General features: G+C 46.4%; 2 protein-coding genes across 6 annotated transcripts in view; one reads left to right on the top strand and one right to left on the bottom strand.

The window, feature by feature from the left end:
• Window positions 1-15320, bottom strand: part of ave (sterile alpha motif domain-containing protein aveugle) — a 33691-nt gene that overhangs the window by 5992 nt on the left and 12379 nt on the right. The window contains exons 1-3 of one of the 2 annotated variants that reach the window (XM_089553107.1): window positions 5395-5492; window positions 5244-5308; window positions 1949-2122 (exon numbers count right to left, since the gene is read on the bottom strand). In XM_089553107.1, the coding sequence (XP_089409233.1) occupies window positions 1949-2122; window positions 5244-5271 (202 nt within the window). In that variant the 5' untranslated portion in view covers window positions 5272-5308; window positions 5395-5492. Of the gene's footprint in view, window positions 1-1948; window positions 2123-5243; window positions 5309-5394; window positions 5493-15320 lie in introns of those variants that run through there. The other variant, XM_089553108.1, reaches the window with a different exon arrangement.
• The window catches only part of LOC149336752 (D-amino-acid oxidase-like), a 29576-nt gene continuing 23191 nt past the window's right edge, over window positions 8936-15320 (top strand). Inside the window, exon 1 of one of the 4 annotated variants that reach the window (XM_089553105.1) lies at window positions 8936-9094. Coding sequence is in view for 2 of the 4 variants with exons in the window: in XM_089553104.1 (XP_089409230.1) it covers window positions 15087-15214 (128 nt within the window). In the remaining 2 variants the exon portion in view is untranslated. Of the gene's footprint in view, window positions 9095-15073; window positions 15215-15320 lie in introns of those variants that run through there. The other 3 variants (XM_089553106.1, XM_089553104.1, XM_089553103.1) reach the window with 3 other exon arrangements.

The raw sequence follows: 15320 nt of genomic DNA, 5'->3' as shown, positions 1-15320 counted from the left end.
CACTAGAATCTAGATATGTGTTCACAGCTGATGTGAATTTCAGCTATCACACAAATTCATAAAATTCCCCGGCGATAGTGTGCACAATGTGTAGCAGTGTAGGTGTTCTGAGCATTCTCCTATGCTCCTACAAATGATAATGCAGGAGCTGAGAATGCACCTGTACAGACCACACATTGCTGATGCCACAATTTCCGTTTGTGTAGTACGTACAGTACGGTCCATTGTTAAAGGGAAAATATGATCGCGTGGCCTTCGCGCTTCGCGAAGCCACGTTGCCTAGATGCTGCGACAATGGGCGGCATCAGGCATAAGTGTGAAAAGACCAGCCGCCATGCTAACTGTGCATGCATCTTGTGCCGTCAATTCTCGCACGTTCTGGGCGGCAGCGCTTCGCGAAGCGCGGAAGCCACGCGATCGCATGTTCCCTTTAACAGTGGACCGTACTGTACTATGAGCACTGACCATTGGCCTGCATGCAGCCGTAAATAAACCACACCAGCCGTAAACAGGTTTGTGCGAACATTCCTGTGTTGCAGCAAGCGTATTTTGTTTGTTTTTAGATTACACAAATTTTGAAGTGCTATTATCCTTTGCAATCCCATGAGATCCGTATCACTAGATTCCACTGGAATGTGGCTAGTGACTTTAAAGTTTTCACGTCCCTTTTCATGCTACAATGAAGCAAAAAAAAATTACTGTCATTTAGGCCCTACCCACAGTCCCACAACTGCACGAGAACTGCAATCAAAAGAAGGTAAAGGCAGGTGTGAAGATGATACCAACAGAAGACTGACAGTAAAAGGTATTAGGTACAGTGCCATCAATGGAAGATAACAAAACCTATGAACCGAGAGGTATAGATAGTTTCACCAGAAATAGTTAAACAAGACAGGAGCTATATTTTACGGTTCTCAGCTCACACCGGCCCCATCACTAGCTGCAACTACTCCTCCTATCTTTCTTATAAAATTACTGCTCTGCTGGCATTAACAGTGCTTCTTCAACCAATCAGCACTAAAAGACATTTACTGAGGTAATTATATGGCATTGTATGTCACAACCAAAGCCTCCAGCATTCACCGGCTTGCCAAGAATGTTATCCAGGAGGGTGTAAGCCTAAAATTGCAAGTGAAAGGGGTACAAGCGCTTCTTAAAAATTTGGAATCTTTGGTCTAGTCCCCCAGGTGGGGCTGGTGGACTTTGGAGTAACCACACTTAAAAGGCAGGAAGGGGCAGGGGGTATTGCTGATATGATATTATGCTCCCTTACAAAACTGTTACATCTATATTTTGTTTTTTAATACAGGATGTACAATGCTGAGTCAAGATGGAACCACTACACTAGGAACTGTAACTAATGGGCCTCCATAAGACTTGGCCAATGACTTAGCCATTATTTTGCAAAGCCCACTGTATTCCTTTGAGTAATCACAGAAAGAGGTAATGTGAGTTATGGGAATAACTCCTAGCTCCATGATTCGTTCTTGCAAGCTCAATGTTCTCTTTACAATAATAACTGTATAGCAAACTCTCTTTGTGGTATATAGTGCAGCTGGTATAGCACAGTACCTCATAGTCAAAAGCCCTCCATTCATCTGCTGGCCAATCAGAATGTAATCGAGTATGCCTGACCCTCGAGGCTTTAGAGTACGTGTCCATGTGAGCGGCAATATAGCAAAATCATCACTTTTTTACACCAGAGATAGATCAGAAGTGTGCAAACTTTGTTTTTTCTTTAGTATCACTCCTACAGCATGCATCCTGTAGTTGCATCCTATCATCTAACACTTCACCCCAACTCACCTCTTACTCTCTCGCCTCTGCAACTCACCTCGACAAGTTGGCTCTAGCTCACTAAGTAGGCGAGCACTTTTAGCGTCCTGATTTGACTGTCTAAGTTTTATATCTCTCATCTTTTCCTTCAACTACAGTAACACAGACGCACCTGTTATCTCATGATCAAGGAAGAGCGTTGAGTACGAAGTGTAGTGGTTGATGCAGCACCGCTTCATCCACTTCATGACATGCACAGTCTCCCAAAAGAAGACGGGCAGGGGTCGAGCTCTCTTCCGCTGGGCCTCCTTCTCCTTGTCAGCTGTCGCCGGCGAGGGTGGCGCCGCTGCAGAAAAGCCAAGAAAATCAGATTGATGCCTATCTGACACCACATGTACTGATGTTGCACATTTACTACTTAGGTCAACAAATGCGCACCGATTGTTAGGATGGTGCATTTGGGCTGCACTGCAGGGATTACAGAGGTACAGAATGAAAACTTCCGAGATCCCTGTTCTAATCAGCAGTTACTGACCCAGTAAAGATGAAAACCCAATCTGCTGCACTGCAGCACAAATAATTATACGTATCAACACATACTCTCCAATCAATCCAGCCAATCAGAACAGCGTGTGCTGCAATACATGTTCCTTCGCACCTCTCCCCCTGTGACTGGTGGCTCCATCTCTGAAGAGGAAAGAGCACCAGTGTCCAGTGGCTGCACGCAGGGGACTCTGCCAAGTCGGCAGACACTATGTTTACGAATGGCGGCGCACCACTTCGAAGCAAGCCTCTACAGTGCTATGTTCGTGTGCACCTTCTCTGCTAATTTTGCCCGTGAATGAAACACTCACTACACTTTCAAAACACCACCCAAACTACTTTTTCTCTTACTGCAATAATTATTTGCAAAAAAAAGTCAGAACACAGCTCAAATATTTCAGCCGCTACTTGTTGTCTTCCTTGGCCCTAATTGAACGATACCTACTCTAGAGAGGAATGAGCCATTCAGTACAGGCCACTACTCTGAAACTACTTGATCGGCACACGTACGCTACGCAGACAAAGTTAAAATTTGCGACAATATGGGTCCATACACACTGCAACCGGGAGTCGACATGACAATGGGCGTTGATGTGTTCCCTGAAGAGACCCACGCGGATATTGTGTACTCTTCCAGCTTTGCGACATTGGAAGAAATGAAGGCCTTCAAATCATTAGAGGCACACATGGATTACTCCAGCAGGTGGGTGAGAAGCCTGTCTGCGATGCCCCTACGAGACGAAAAGTTCGGTCTCGGCATGCCTTTTTCTCTTCCGGTCGTGGCGATCCAAAACGGCTTGCCTAGTGCTGTAGCCAAGATGCAGTGACACGTGACACAGTCTGGGTTTGTGTTGTCAAACAAATCGGATGACGTCAGTCAAATAGCACATTCACTTCAGGTTGTATATAGTCCTTGCTTCCCAGGTTTTCGCAAACGTTTTATTCACAGCACTAGCCTCTTACCTGTCACAAAGTGCTCTCCGCACACAAGTAAATCGAGGTAGTCAGTATCCCAATTGTTGCGCTTAATACGAGCTAACCACAGCCAACGCCAAATCATACTGACAGTCTTGGAGCGCACGCATTGCCATACCTGCGATTATCTTACGAATGTGGTAGAAGTTCGTGTTAATCGGCTTCCCCTTTCGCTTGGAGCTGTCGCTACGGTTGGAGCAGCCAAGGGTGGCACACGAAACCATACTGAAGCTACAGATGGACAAGAACCAACATGACGCCAGCTAACAGAGGCGGCGGTAAGCAAAGGCAGCCTGGCAGTGGTTCGGCAGCATGTCCGACTGGCATCCCATGGTCACCAGATGTGACATCGGTGCAAGCTATGTATAGGCCACCACTGAAGTGTAAACTGTAAAATTGCAGATGGTAATTGCAAAGTACTCATTCCTTTTACCCATTTTGTTGCGTATGTAACTGTGGTTGTACTGAAAGGAACTGTATTGTAACTTCCCACCACCAGTGTATGCAAAAGGGAGAGAAGTATGCAGAAAAGGATTGGAAGAAAACAGATTTCATAGAAATTAAGCAAGATTTTTCTCCCAGGCGGACATATAATTTTCACGCCGGTAGCCAGTGAACATGGTGGCGTAGTAGGCACTCTGGATGAAAGTATTCACTTTTTTTCGCAGATTGTAAGCTTGAACACCATGTTGTTTATCACTGCGAGAACAGAAAGAAGGAAGCGACCAGCCTTGAATGCAATTAAAACCAAGAATTCCTGCAAGGTCTGAGCAACTAAAATCAGTCAACTTTCCTGGCAGAAACAAAAAGCTGTTATATTTAAGCTCTGCATGCCACCAAAGAGGCATCAGAAAGCTGCTAAACAGCATCTAGATTTGCCTTAAATTATACTAGAAGTTTCAGCGGTATCTGGAAGTCCCCTGAAAACTGAAAAACGCGTTCTTAAACACCGCACAATTCTTGCACCAATGCATGTATACGACTTCTCCTGGCTAACTACTCAATCTGGAACGAAGGACAGATATTCGGACTAAAAAAAAAAAGAAGCAAGAAAAATGTGTCCCAGCCCACACCGGAACGAAAGACAGTCCGACTGTACATTAGGCTGTTAACAAAAAATGTAGGCTACTCTTTTACTGCTCACTTCGCCATAAAATACAAATAACGTGCAGCAGACTACCGAACATAATAGCGAACAGTCTAGTAGCAGCAAGCAGTACTGCAACGTTCTTGTTGAGCGTAATAATATTCGCTGTGCTAAACGCAGTCAGTTTAAGGAGCCGTGAGGGTAACCACGCTGCATCAGTGTCACATACTACCAATTAGTGTGGAAGCGAGCGCCATAATACAGCCACGGCACTACTGTGATCCATGAGTGAACAGTCGGGTCATCGCTCGTATTCATGCCGTCGAGTCTAGCGCTCGAAGTTGCTGGTTCAAACGCGCGCCGATCTGTTGAAGCAATGGACACCAGTGACACAGCAAAGCGATTGATGTAGAAAAGCATAATACACGCAAATCTTCGCAAAATAAAATTTCTTCTCCTCTAATATGTTACCATATGGCTGACAATAGAATCGCTCTTCTCAGAAAACTAGCGACGACATTGTTTGTATCCGTGAGTAACACCTTTTAGCTAATCGTGTTTACTAGCTGGAAACTAAGCAGGAAAACGTCGCAGTGGAGAGATGTCGTACGAAAAATAGTGATGGCTGGGAAATCACGCATACAAAACGGAGCTTTGAAAACTTGGAAGTTTCGTGGCATCAACTAACGAGTCAGCTGTCAGCTGTCAACGTACAAAAAGTTAATCGCCAGCCGTTCTCGCTAGTTCAGCGGTCTACAGTGTGAGCGTAGCAGTGAAAAACCATACATTTTTGCGCAGTTTCTTTTATAATCGTTAATACGAACGTGAAATTGTACGGGAACAAATGACACCGGATACTTACTCGGCTCGGGCTGCCGATGCTTCGCCATGGATCCCTCCCGGCGAAGCTATTGGAACATAGGGGCTCTGAAAAAAATGACACAGCGGCTGTCAGCGATCAACAGAGAGTGCACACTTTTCTGAGCACGTTATTACACCAGTACTTCACTGACCGGAGTACACACAGAGGAACTTCACTGAATAGGTGCGAGCGATACGACAGTTCTCTGATCGCGACGGCACAACCACAGCATGTAAACAAAAGCACCCGTAGGCTATTGCGACGGCACGTAGGTCAACGTTATTTCGACGTCTTTGGCGCCGTTTTTGAAAAAGTTGATTTAGAGGTATTGGTGAGCGCTACCAAAATACCGAAAGGGACAAAAACACAGGACGAAGCGCTTTCGAACAAGTGTTATTCTCTGAAGAAACATGACTACATACACATATTGACGTCATATAATGCACAAAAGAGGGAAGAGAGCACGGCGCTGACAAGAAGGATATGAAGGAAAAGGAAAAAAAAAAAAAACTGGAAAAGACGATCAACACGTGCGCTTACAAGAGCAGAAGATTACTATTCTTGAAGTAGGTTAATTCCGTTTTCCCTAACATCACCGAAGGCGAGCTGACGCATTGCTTATCTAGAGCAACATGCGTTGCGAAAGCTTCGATAATTTCACGTTCCCGTCTGTTTCTAGCCCGACCTATTACATTGGTGTTTTTTAGCAGTGGCGTGCATTTACAGTGTGCGCAATGAGGTGCCAGATTCCCGGATTTTGCAAGTTGTTCACATGATCTTTCGTGTTCTCTAAGCCTCTTGCTGGCACACCTGCCCGTTTGTCCTAAAGGTTCCTTGACAGCTAAGCGGAATGCTGTAAATGACGTTTTCGTCACACTCTACGTAGGTGATTTCGTGTTTGATGTTGCACCCAGGTTTCTTTTTGTGGTCTTCATTCTCGTTGACCTTTTTACACATTCCAATGAGCTTACTGGGAGCTGAAAAAACCCACTTGAACTCTGTATACTTGTTAGCTGTCCTCCTCATTCTGTGGGAGATGTTATGAATGTACGGCATCACAACAGGGCGTCCCTCGTAGCTCGTTTTCTTAGCTTTGTAGTACCCATTAACTTCTCTTAGTAAGCTTTCAGCAATGCCACCAAGTAATTTCTGCGGATAGCTCCGAATCAACAGGTCGCCCGATTGAGAGCGAGCGGATATCCGTGGTGGCCGGCGGAATTCTCTGTTTCTCGATTAAAATGCTTCTCTCTGTCTCTAACCTCCGCTTGATATAGGTATAGTCAGCGCCGATCCCGTGTAAAGAGCCTCTGGATTGAGAGGTTTATTGGAAAGAAACACCTCAAGCATATAGCCCTGCATTAGAGGAAACGTCGTAACCCGCTGTCCCGATATCAGACCACGACCTTCCTCTTTTTAATGAAGCTAATTGTGATGCACGAGCATAAAGGTAAATTATAGGAAAATCAGTGAAGCATTTCATATTCTCAAAAGCTGCGACACACTTTGTCCCTTCTGTATACTTGTTTATGACTGCGAACTTATGCATATATCTAAATTCACATGACTGAAATGTCAGTGTTTCCTTTGGTATGGCACATGGGCTCTCCTAGTTGTGAAAAAAAAAAAGAATATTTTTGCCGTACTTCCTTCCAATAATACTTCACAACTGATGGCGCCGGTCCTGTCTACTTCCTTGTCCGTTGTACCTGCACTGTTTTCTTTTCATTAGAATGTACCAACTAGCTCAACGATCCATTCTACTTCTACTACTTTTTTTTTTATTATTGTCGGCTCACTTCTGTTCGTTGCGGCTATTTGCTACTCGGACCGACATTGTTAACTGTCTGGCAAAAAACTGAGCCTATACACTGTTAGCAAAAAAACACCCAAAAGGACTCCCTTTTGGGTGTTTTTTTGCTAATGGCTTGTCCTCTAACGCTTGTCCTCTAACGCACACCCAAAAGGAGGTTTTTTTTTTACTCCATATGTATGGTGTTCTTATTTACTCCCTTATATAAGGGAGTTATTTTGGAGTATAAGGGGGGTTATTTTGGAGTGAAAAGGGAGTACATTTTTTACTACCCACAGAGATGGAGCCCAAAAATGGCGTCATGTATATTTATCCTCATTCAGGCTCATTCTTACAGCAGTGACAGCGGCGGAAACGGGCAGGAGCTCTGCGGCAACCCAACTTGGGAAACTGCGCTGCCCTAATGTGACCCCGCGTCGCGCATTCTTTCAGCCGTCTGCAAGCCCAGCGGCGGCGTACGCGGCGTCGTCGTCTCCTTTTGCTGTATACGAGCTCGTTTCGTTGGCCATGTTCGTAGATAAAGGGATTTAACATTATAATCATCATCATCATCATCATAATTTATTTTACCCTTAAAGGCCTCTGTTGAGGCATTACATAAGGGGGGGGGACAAAGCAAATGCAACTGAGAATAATACGTTAATACAACAAAACATAATGCAATACAATAAAATGAAAAACGATACATCACGATACATCAAGTAGTTCAAAACTGAAAAGGAGACGCTGGGTAGTTTTCACGGTCATGCACCACTATATATTTGACCCAGAACCAGAGCAGAAAAGATGAAAATACACCTGATGGTAGTTTGGAATGGAAGTGTTTGCTTTCATATTCACTTCATTAAGGCTTGGATTTTAAACATGGCTGAGGAAAAATGTGGCCTCATGAGCTCAATCAAGAGCTCAGCGTTGACAGTATGTTCAATCACAGTTTCATGTTCATGCAACACATAATCTGTTGCAACACATTGCGAGAACCGCACTGAAAAAAGCCTCTGAGAATTAGGCCTAAGCGGTGGCTGTAACGGGGTGGCGACACAAACAAAGGAAGGTCAGGTATCGTTAGAGCAGACGAGACGCCAAGCGGCGGGGCGGATTGCACAAAATGGTGTTTTTTACTCCATTTCAGCACTGGTGGAGTATTTGGCAAAATTAACTCCCTTTCTAGACTGGAGTAAATGCTGGTAAATCCTCATTTTTACTCAATTATTCCCTCATGGGAGTAAAATGGAGGACAGTCCACCTTTTTACTCCCCACTCATGGAGTAAATGTTTTCACAAATGAATTAAAAAGGGTGGCCGCCACCATTTTTACTCCCTTTTGGGTATGTTTTTGTTTACAGTGTACCTGCGCTCAGTGAAACCTAACTCTTCCCTTTCACTGTTTTTGTTTTATTTTAGCCGTCCTGCGCGGCGTTTCTCCATACGTTTCGCGACGTGGTCATTTCTATTCCTTTTTTTCATTTCTTTCTTTTTGTTTTCTCCTACGAAAGCTCCAACCGAGCCCGACGGCAGTGCAGGGGCATCCAAAGTGCACGAGAGCCGAACACGATATCCGCCAAGTACGCACGGGGCAGACGCGCGGAAAAGAATAAAATGAACAGCTCGGGAGAGAGGAGGAAAAAGAGGATCGAGTGAAGCCAACGTTCGTGAAGCGCGCTTAGTTGAAAAAAAGAGGGCATCATGCCAGAGAAGCTGGAGACACAGCGAAAAGATAGACAGGAGAGACAAGTGTCCCGATGATAACTGGGAGAGATCGCTGTTTACTGCCTCTCCATCGCGTATCTCTCTTTCTGCCAAGTTAAGAGGGGCCTTTCAAGAGGCGGGTGTCCCTCTCTCACTCGAATCCCTCTTTCTCACCTCCTCCCATCCGCCCGAGTGTCACGGCTGAGAAGAACGTACGGGAGGTTTAGACAGTCACGGGCTTGGCACCGAACTCTGTGTACCCGTTTGCATACTCACGTGGTGAAGCCGCGCTGTTCTGGAGACCTGCCCGGAAAACAAGGAGTGTGCGTTGACGCTGGCCCCTTCGAGTCAGGTTCGTGATTATGTTTTTGTGACTCGCAACTGCGCAGAAACAGCCGGTCTTTTTCCCGTGGGACGTGTGGTTTGATTCATCGCGTGTGACGCCGATGTTTCACTCAGCTGCTTACCTGAGCAAGCGCTATATACATACAATCCCGCTGAGATATGTATGCATACTAAAGGCGCAGTCACTGAAAATGGGGGTAGTGGACGAAGTTAGTACCCCTACAGCTTTGTTTCGTTAAGTTTGCTTCCAATAATATTTAGAAGTAAACATTTCGACAGAACTGCCTGTCGGTTTGGTTTTGATAGCAAACAGCAAGACATATATCGTAAGCCATAACTTTTTAAGTTTAGAATCCCGACGTTTTAGGGCCTGCTCGGCTCCTTTTGAGGGGTTAGCTTGAGTGTTTAAAGTTGATGATAAGGAAGAAAGATCTAAGGAGTGCGGCGTTGTTGTGAAGGGCGCGAGAGGGGCGGGGCGTCGACATGAGGTCTATGGCTGTGAGTCAAGGTGCCGGGCAGTGCGATGAAGGCTGTTGGCGTACTTTTCCTAGTTTGTGAGTTGCGGAGATAAGTCCCTGCGCATGCGCAGAAGGGAGGTTGCCCTAGGGCGACTGACATTGTATGGAGTTGCTTGGACGTGCCCAGATTCCAGCAGTATACTTTTTCGGTAATTGGTTTCGGTTTCTAGGACGGTCGCTTCTTCCTTCGGAATGCTCGGCTACCGGGTGGCTTTCTCTTCTTGCGAAGTTGCGCACTCCGTTCATAAGCATGTATTCTTTCTTTTAGGTTTATTTTTCGGCAATGTAGCCTAGCTGCATTGCAGTCGGAGCAAAGAATTTTGTATACAATGCTCTTTCCATGTCCAGCATTCTTGGGCAAAAAAATTTGAATATTGCGATATGTTGTAAGGTACAATGCAAATATCAAAGACAATGGTCGATATCCTTCCGACGCATATCGGGAGGCGAGAGCGGGAGGCGAGAGACGGCACAAGCGCAGACTATCAACTGTTTTTTTTTATTATTCTCAGAAATGGTAGCTATATAGCCGCCAGACACGGCGAAAAACAAAAAAAACACACACAAAAACCTAAAAAAAAAGACCCCGATGTCAATCCATCACGCGGGTGCACAGAGAACGTAATTCAAAAGGGTTGAAAATTGGGCGAGTTGGTACGAATTCATACTGGTGTGGCACCACAGGGACAGGGACAGAGACAGAGTGACAACAACACAAGTGCTCACTCTGTTGTCACTCTGTCTCTGTCCCTGTCCCTGTGGTGCCACACCAGTAAGAACGTAATTCATTTCATCTTTACAAGGCATTAGACCATCAACCCTTCATAGTTGAGCCCCGCCGTGGTGGCTCAGTGGTTGCTAGAGCGACGGCCGCTTCCTCAGCCTCGACTATCGTACAGCGGAGGGCTATCGGTCTAAACGGTCTCTAAAAATCCTTACAGACTCACAAACAGCATGCCGCAACTACCTACGCGGCAGAATAGGGCACAGAGCGCTCCGCATACTCCGCTCTGGGGGCCACATAACACAACGACAAACAAACGGAGAACCAATCAGGCATACGATAGTATGGACGCCGGGACATACGGGAGTAACAGGGAACCAAGAGGCGGACAGGATAGCTCAAGGGTACACTTATTACCGAGCATCCAACGTAGGCGACCTCGAGGGGAACGAACCTGTACCCCAAGATTATTCGGCGATTCTAAATTATTACAAGGGCTGCAGAAAGCGGTATCCACCACCGGACAACTCCCTTAGCAGAGAGGACTCTGTCGCGTGGAGACAGCTACAGACGGGCTCCTACCCGAACCTACACGTACTCAACAAAATATATCCAACACAATACAATGACAAATGCCCTTGGTGCCAAGAACCCCCCACGCTGTACCACATAACGTGGGCATGCCAGAGAATAAGCGTGGTACCAGTGATAACAAACCCGAGTGCGGAGCAATGGGAGGGAGTGCTCTCCAGCGATCGTCGGGTCGACCAAGAAGGTCTGATTCGGCGAGCAAAACTGGCAGCAGCATCCAGCGGAGCCCTGGACTAAGGGCAACCGACCTTTGAGCAAGATGGACGAAGCCATCTCAAAACCGCCGAACACAATCCGAATCTAGAGCTAATAAAGTTTTCACTCACTCACTCAGTGGTTGCGGCTCTCGGCTGCTGTCCCGAAAGACGCGGGTTTGATCCCGGCCGCAGCGGTCGAATTTCGATGGAGGCGAAATTCTAGAGGCCCATGTGCTGTGCGATGTCAGTGCACGTTAAAGAACCCCAGGTGGTCGAAATTTCCGGAGCCCTTCACTACGGCGTCCATCATAGCCTGAGTTGCTTCGGGACGTTAAACCCCAATAAACCAAACCAAACCAACCTTCACAGTTGACAACCCCGATGCTATCTCCTGAAACGCACGCAGTTGGCGAGGAAAAGCTTATCTTTGTATAATACATTGTCAGAGGTTGAGCAGACAAGGGGAGCTAGTTATGACATACATGATGCATGACGGAAGCCAACATGCACCGAAACATAGGACCACAGGGGATGTTTTTCTTTCTACGTTCCGTTAAATTTGTGGTGTTCATCAATGAAAGATTAACCCTTTCGGCCCTGGCGGTGTCAATTGACACCACAACACAAATATTACGCTCACGCCTCAGTAACAGAAGAAAATACTATTAATTTTTAATACAGTAGTTCCTTAGGGATCCCTTCTGCTATCGACATCGCTGTTCACGGACTTCCATTGAGCTGTGCGGTCTAAAGAAGAAGAAGTAGCAGCATGGGAGGCATGGAGTGAAGAAGCCGAGGTGTAGCAAATTTGTGCATTTTTATCTCACTAACCATTCGTTCTTCTGCGTTCAGATTTTTATATGTTGTGTGAAACGCCTATACAAGCTCACATCCCCGTCGTAAATATTACTGAATGCGTAGACGCTGCGTTTGAACACATTTTTGATATGTGCGATTTTGACACCATCAGTGCTCAACGGTTGCCAGCGGTGGCCATTGAGTGATGATAGGTCATCTTTGTAGGATAGAATCTGCTAGTATTTTAGCAGATGCACCTATACTAACGACCTTTTTGGACTGCTGACATGAATGTTCATTACAGAAACTGGACAAAATCTTAAAATTTGCTTTCTGATGAATTAGAAAATGGAAATTTTCGCTATCATACATGGTGAATATTCGGATTGAGCCTGGAAATGACCATGCGGATGTCGGCGAACAGCAACCGGACCAAAGGAATAGCCAGAACAAATGCACGCCTGACCTAGCACTTTTATTCCTTTTTTTTACCTCTCTCCTCCTCCTGTCAGCTGTGAGCATTGACACTAAGAAGCGACCGGGGTATTTACACTGAAACTCGCGCTCCGCCGCTCGTGCAGCACTTGTGGCGCGCCCTCGACGCTCGGATCAATGCAGCGTGTTTGGCTGTGTTTTCTTAAGAAAGCGTATTTGGTGTGTTGATAATCAGCTTCTGCTTTCTCCCCGAGCGAGAGATATCCCGAACTCATAAGCCTATGGATGAGAGGGAATTTCCTGGCACCTGTAGGGAACAGCATTCGGTCAAGACACAGACACGACGAGATTATGTTCCACTTCTTGAATTCTTCCATAGCAAACAGCTGGTTTGAAAACAAGCGTAAGCGAGATGCAGTGTGCCGCGCGCAAGCTTAGAACTTAGATTTGCCAACCTTCGCGCTGGGCTCTACGGAAGTGCTTCGTGAAGCTCGATAGAGGAGGGCGTTACAGATTCGGGGAAAGCCTATATCTCGACCACAGTCGCCTTCCAGGAAGGCTAAGCAAGATTTGAACATGTGAGCTGTTTACGTGACGTTCACAAGCTGCAACACAAACCTGGCAGGAACAAGAACGCGGATGTATGATACAAAACGCAATGTAAACAGGAGCGAGCGAAGTTTTTTTGTGGAAACTGAGAAATTATCTATCCCTTAAAAAGCAAAAAAAGCTTCTTTATAGGTCTCCACACTGCAAAATAAGAAATTTTTACGTTAATTTCTTTCTTCTCGGTTGCGGTTACCAAAACGGTCCCACTGGAATTTGACATCCATTGAGCCCTGATGTCCGATTTTGACACCATACCTGTAAATCGATTAATACTCGCACCACAAGCTTTAAATTTTTACTGCGTGGTTATGGTGCCTTAGGCATTGTAAAAACGCGGAGCAAAAAAATCTTCGGCCGAAATAAAAAATCCAGGGCCGAAAGGGTTAATAGGGTGGTAATTTTTAAGGTAATTGATTAGAAAGCAGAAGAAACAGCCACAGACCGCCGCTGGGGTCCTAACCCACGCCCTCAGAATTTCATGTCCGATGCTCTACCAACTAAGCTACGGTGACATGCTGTCTCATCTTCTGCTTTCGGGGCTATTTATGTGTAGTGTAACCTAACCTTGAGTGCGTTCACCAGCGCAGCAAGCCTGAACGTGGAGATGACAACGCCAGGAGTAGGTGCATGGTAGCCCACAGAAAACCGCTCGTCGACTGTGACAGCGGCCAAAGTGGCCGCTGTATAAATGAGCGGCTGTTTGATCATCGCAGGTCTGTGAATGGCGCTGTGTCGCCTAACCTTGCTTTGCATTGCAGACAGTGCAAGGACTGCTTCTATAACACCGATAAGACAAGGGCCTTTTTTAAACACCCGGATGGGATTTGTAGGGAGATAGTGGAAGCATATCTGATGAGGCAGGAAGCAGACGCGGGCGTCGTATAACCATCTAGCTATATCTGTTGGACAAGGAGATACCTTTCCGGGGAACTGCGTGCGTTCCAAAGAGAGAAAGAGAATCCCTTTAATGCAAAAGTAAAGAATTTTTCCGGCGTTTGAAAATCGCTGGCATGCTACTCTGCTGTGGGCAAGGGAATTTGGGAGATAAAGGCGGAAGGAGAGCGGTACGGAAAAGGTAAAATAAAAGAAAAAGAGAAGATAAAATGCGGCCATGAAAGGCGCACTGAGGCGCATCGGAGAGAAATGATGTAACATATGAAATGATGAAGCGCATAGTCCGACATAAGAGCTAACAAAGCTCACTGCGTGAAGAATGCATGAGGGTAACATGCAAGGTGAAATCAGAGCTTGTCAACAAGTACAATGTTCTTTAAATACGCAAACAAAAAGTTATAACATGTCTCTGTTGGCTATGGCATGCTAAGGGACCTAAAACACAGTCCATTGTTAGATGCAGTGGGGAGAGCTTCTCCATGAGATGTTCATAGTACGTACGCTCGTCTGCACACGCAGGACACTCAAGCAGGATAAGTTGCACAGCTTGGATCGAGCCGCACTTGTCACAAAGCGGACTGTCTATTTGAACGAGACGTTATCGCAAGCCGTTCGTAAATGCAGCGTTCATGCGAAGTCGGTGACGATAGCATGGCGGTTGTGTACTATGAAGGTTTGTTGCTCTGAAGCCTTGTAAAGATGAAGTGAGTTGCCTTCTTTGTGCTGTGCACCCGGGTAAAGGATCGTCACTGAGGATTCTGAACGCGACAGCACTGAGCGGCTCGTGCAGCAGAAAAATCTGGCGTCGTTGAGCGTGAGCGAAAAAATTACCGACGATTACGTTACTTCCTAATGCGAAATTTGAGCGCAGCAAATAAGCTGTTTCACCTTTTCGATAGATTGAGGCAAAGTGAGGCGGAGTTGGTTTCAGGGACAACGCCGCCGATGCCGACACAAACAATATGATACCCTCGCTTCCGCAGCGCTAAGAACCAGGTCTAGCCGTGGGAAGGTGGTCACGTATTCGTCGACGTGCCGGGGCCTACGTGAAATAACCGGCGCGTCGGCAACTGAAGAGCACCCTATCCGCCACACAAGAACAGGGGGGGGGGGACCCTTTCCTCCTCTTTCTGCATGGCGGCGACGGTGTTCTATGCAGTCACGTTATCTTGACTCTCTAGCGGCGTCAGCGGCATCCAGCGGTATCAGTCGGTCGCTGCTAGCGCTGGGGGGATGAAAGGGGGGCGGAGCTGGTTACGAGGCCGACGACAACGCCGACGACGACGCGAAACCCAGGAACGGACGCCAAAGAGCTGCGCTCTAAAATGCACGAAAAATCCCCAGAGAAGCAACTCCATGAGGTAGGTGGGCCAAATACGTTACGTGACCTTCATCGCAACCTGTCCACCGTGTAGTGAGCAAATGGCGCAGCGTGGCAGGTGCCAGTTAAATTAATGATTGTTCGCG

The sequence above is a fragment of the Amblyomma mixtum genome, chromosome 7, assembly GCF_055824585.1.
Source record: "Amblyomma mixtum isolate Tamu chromosome 7, ASM5582458v1, whole genome shotgun sequence".
NCBI lineage: Eukaryota > Metazoa > Arthropoda > Arachnida > Ixodida > Ixodidae > Amblyomma > Amblyomma mixtum.
The sequence above is the reverse complement of the archived record's forward strand: the minus strand, read 5'-3'. Positions and strand labels throughout refer to the sequence as shown.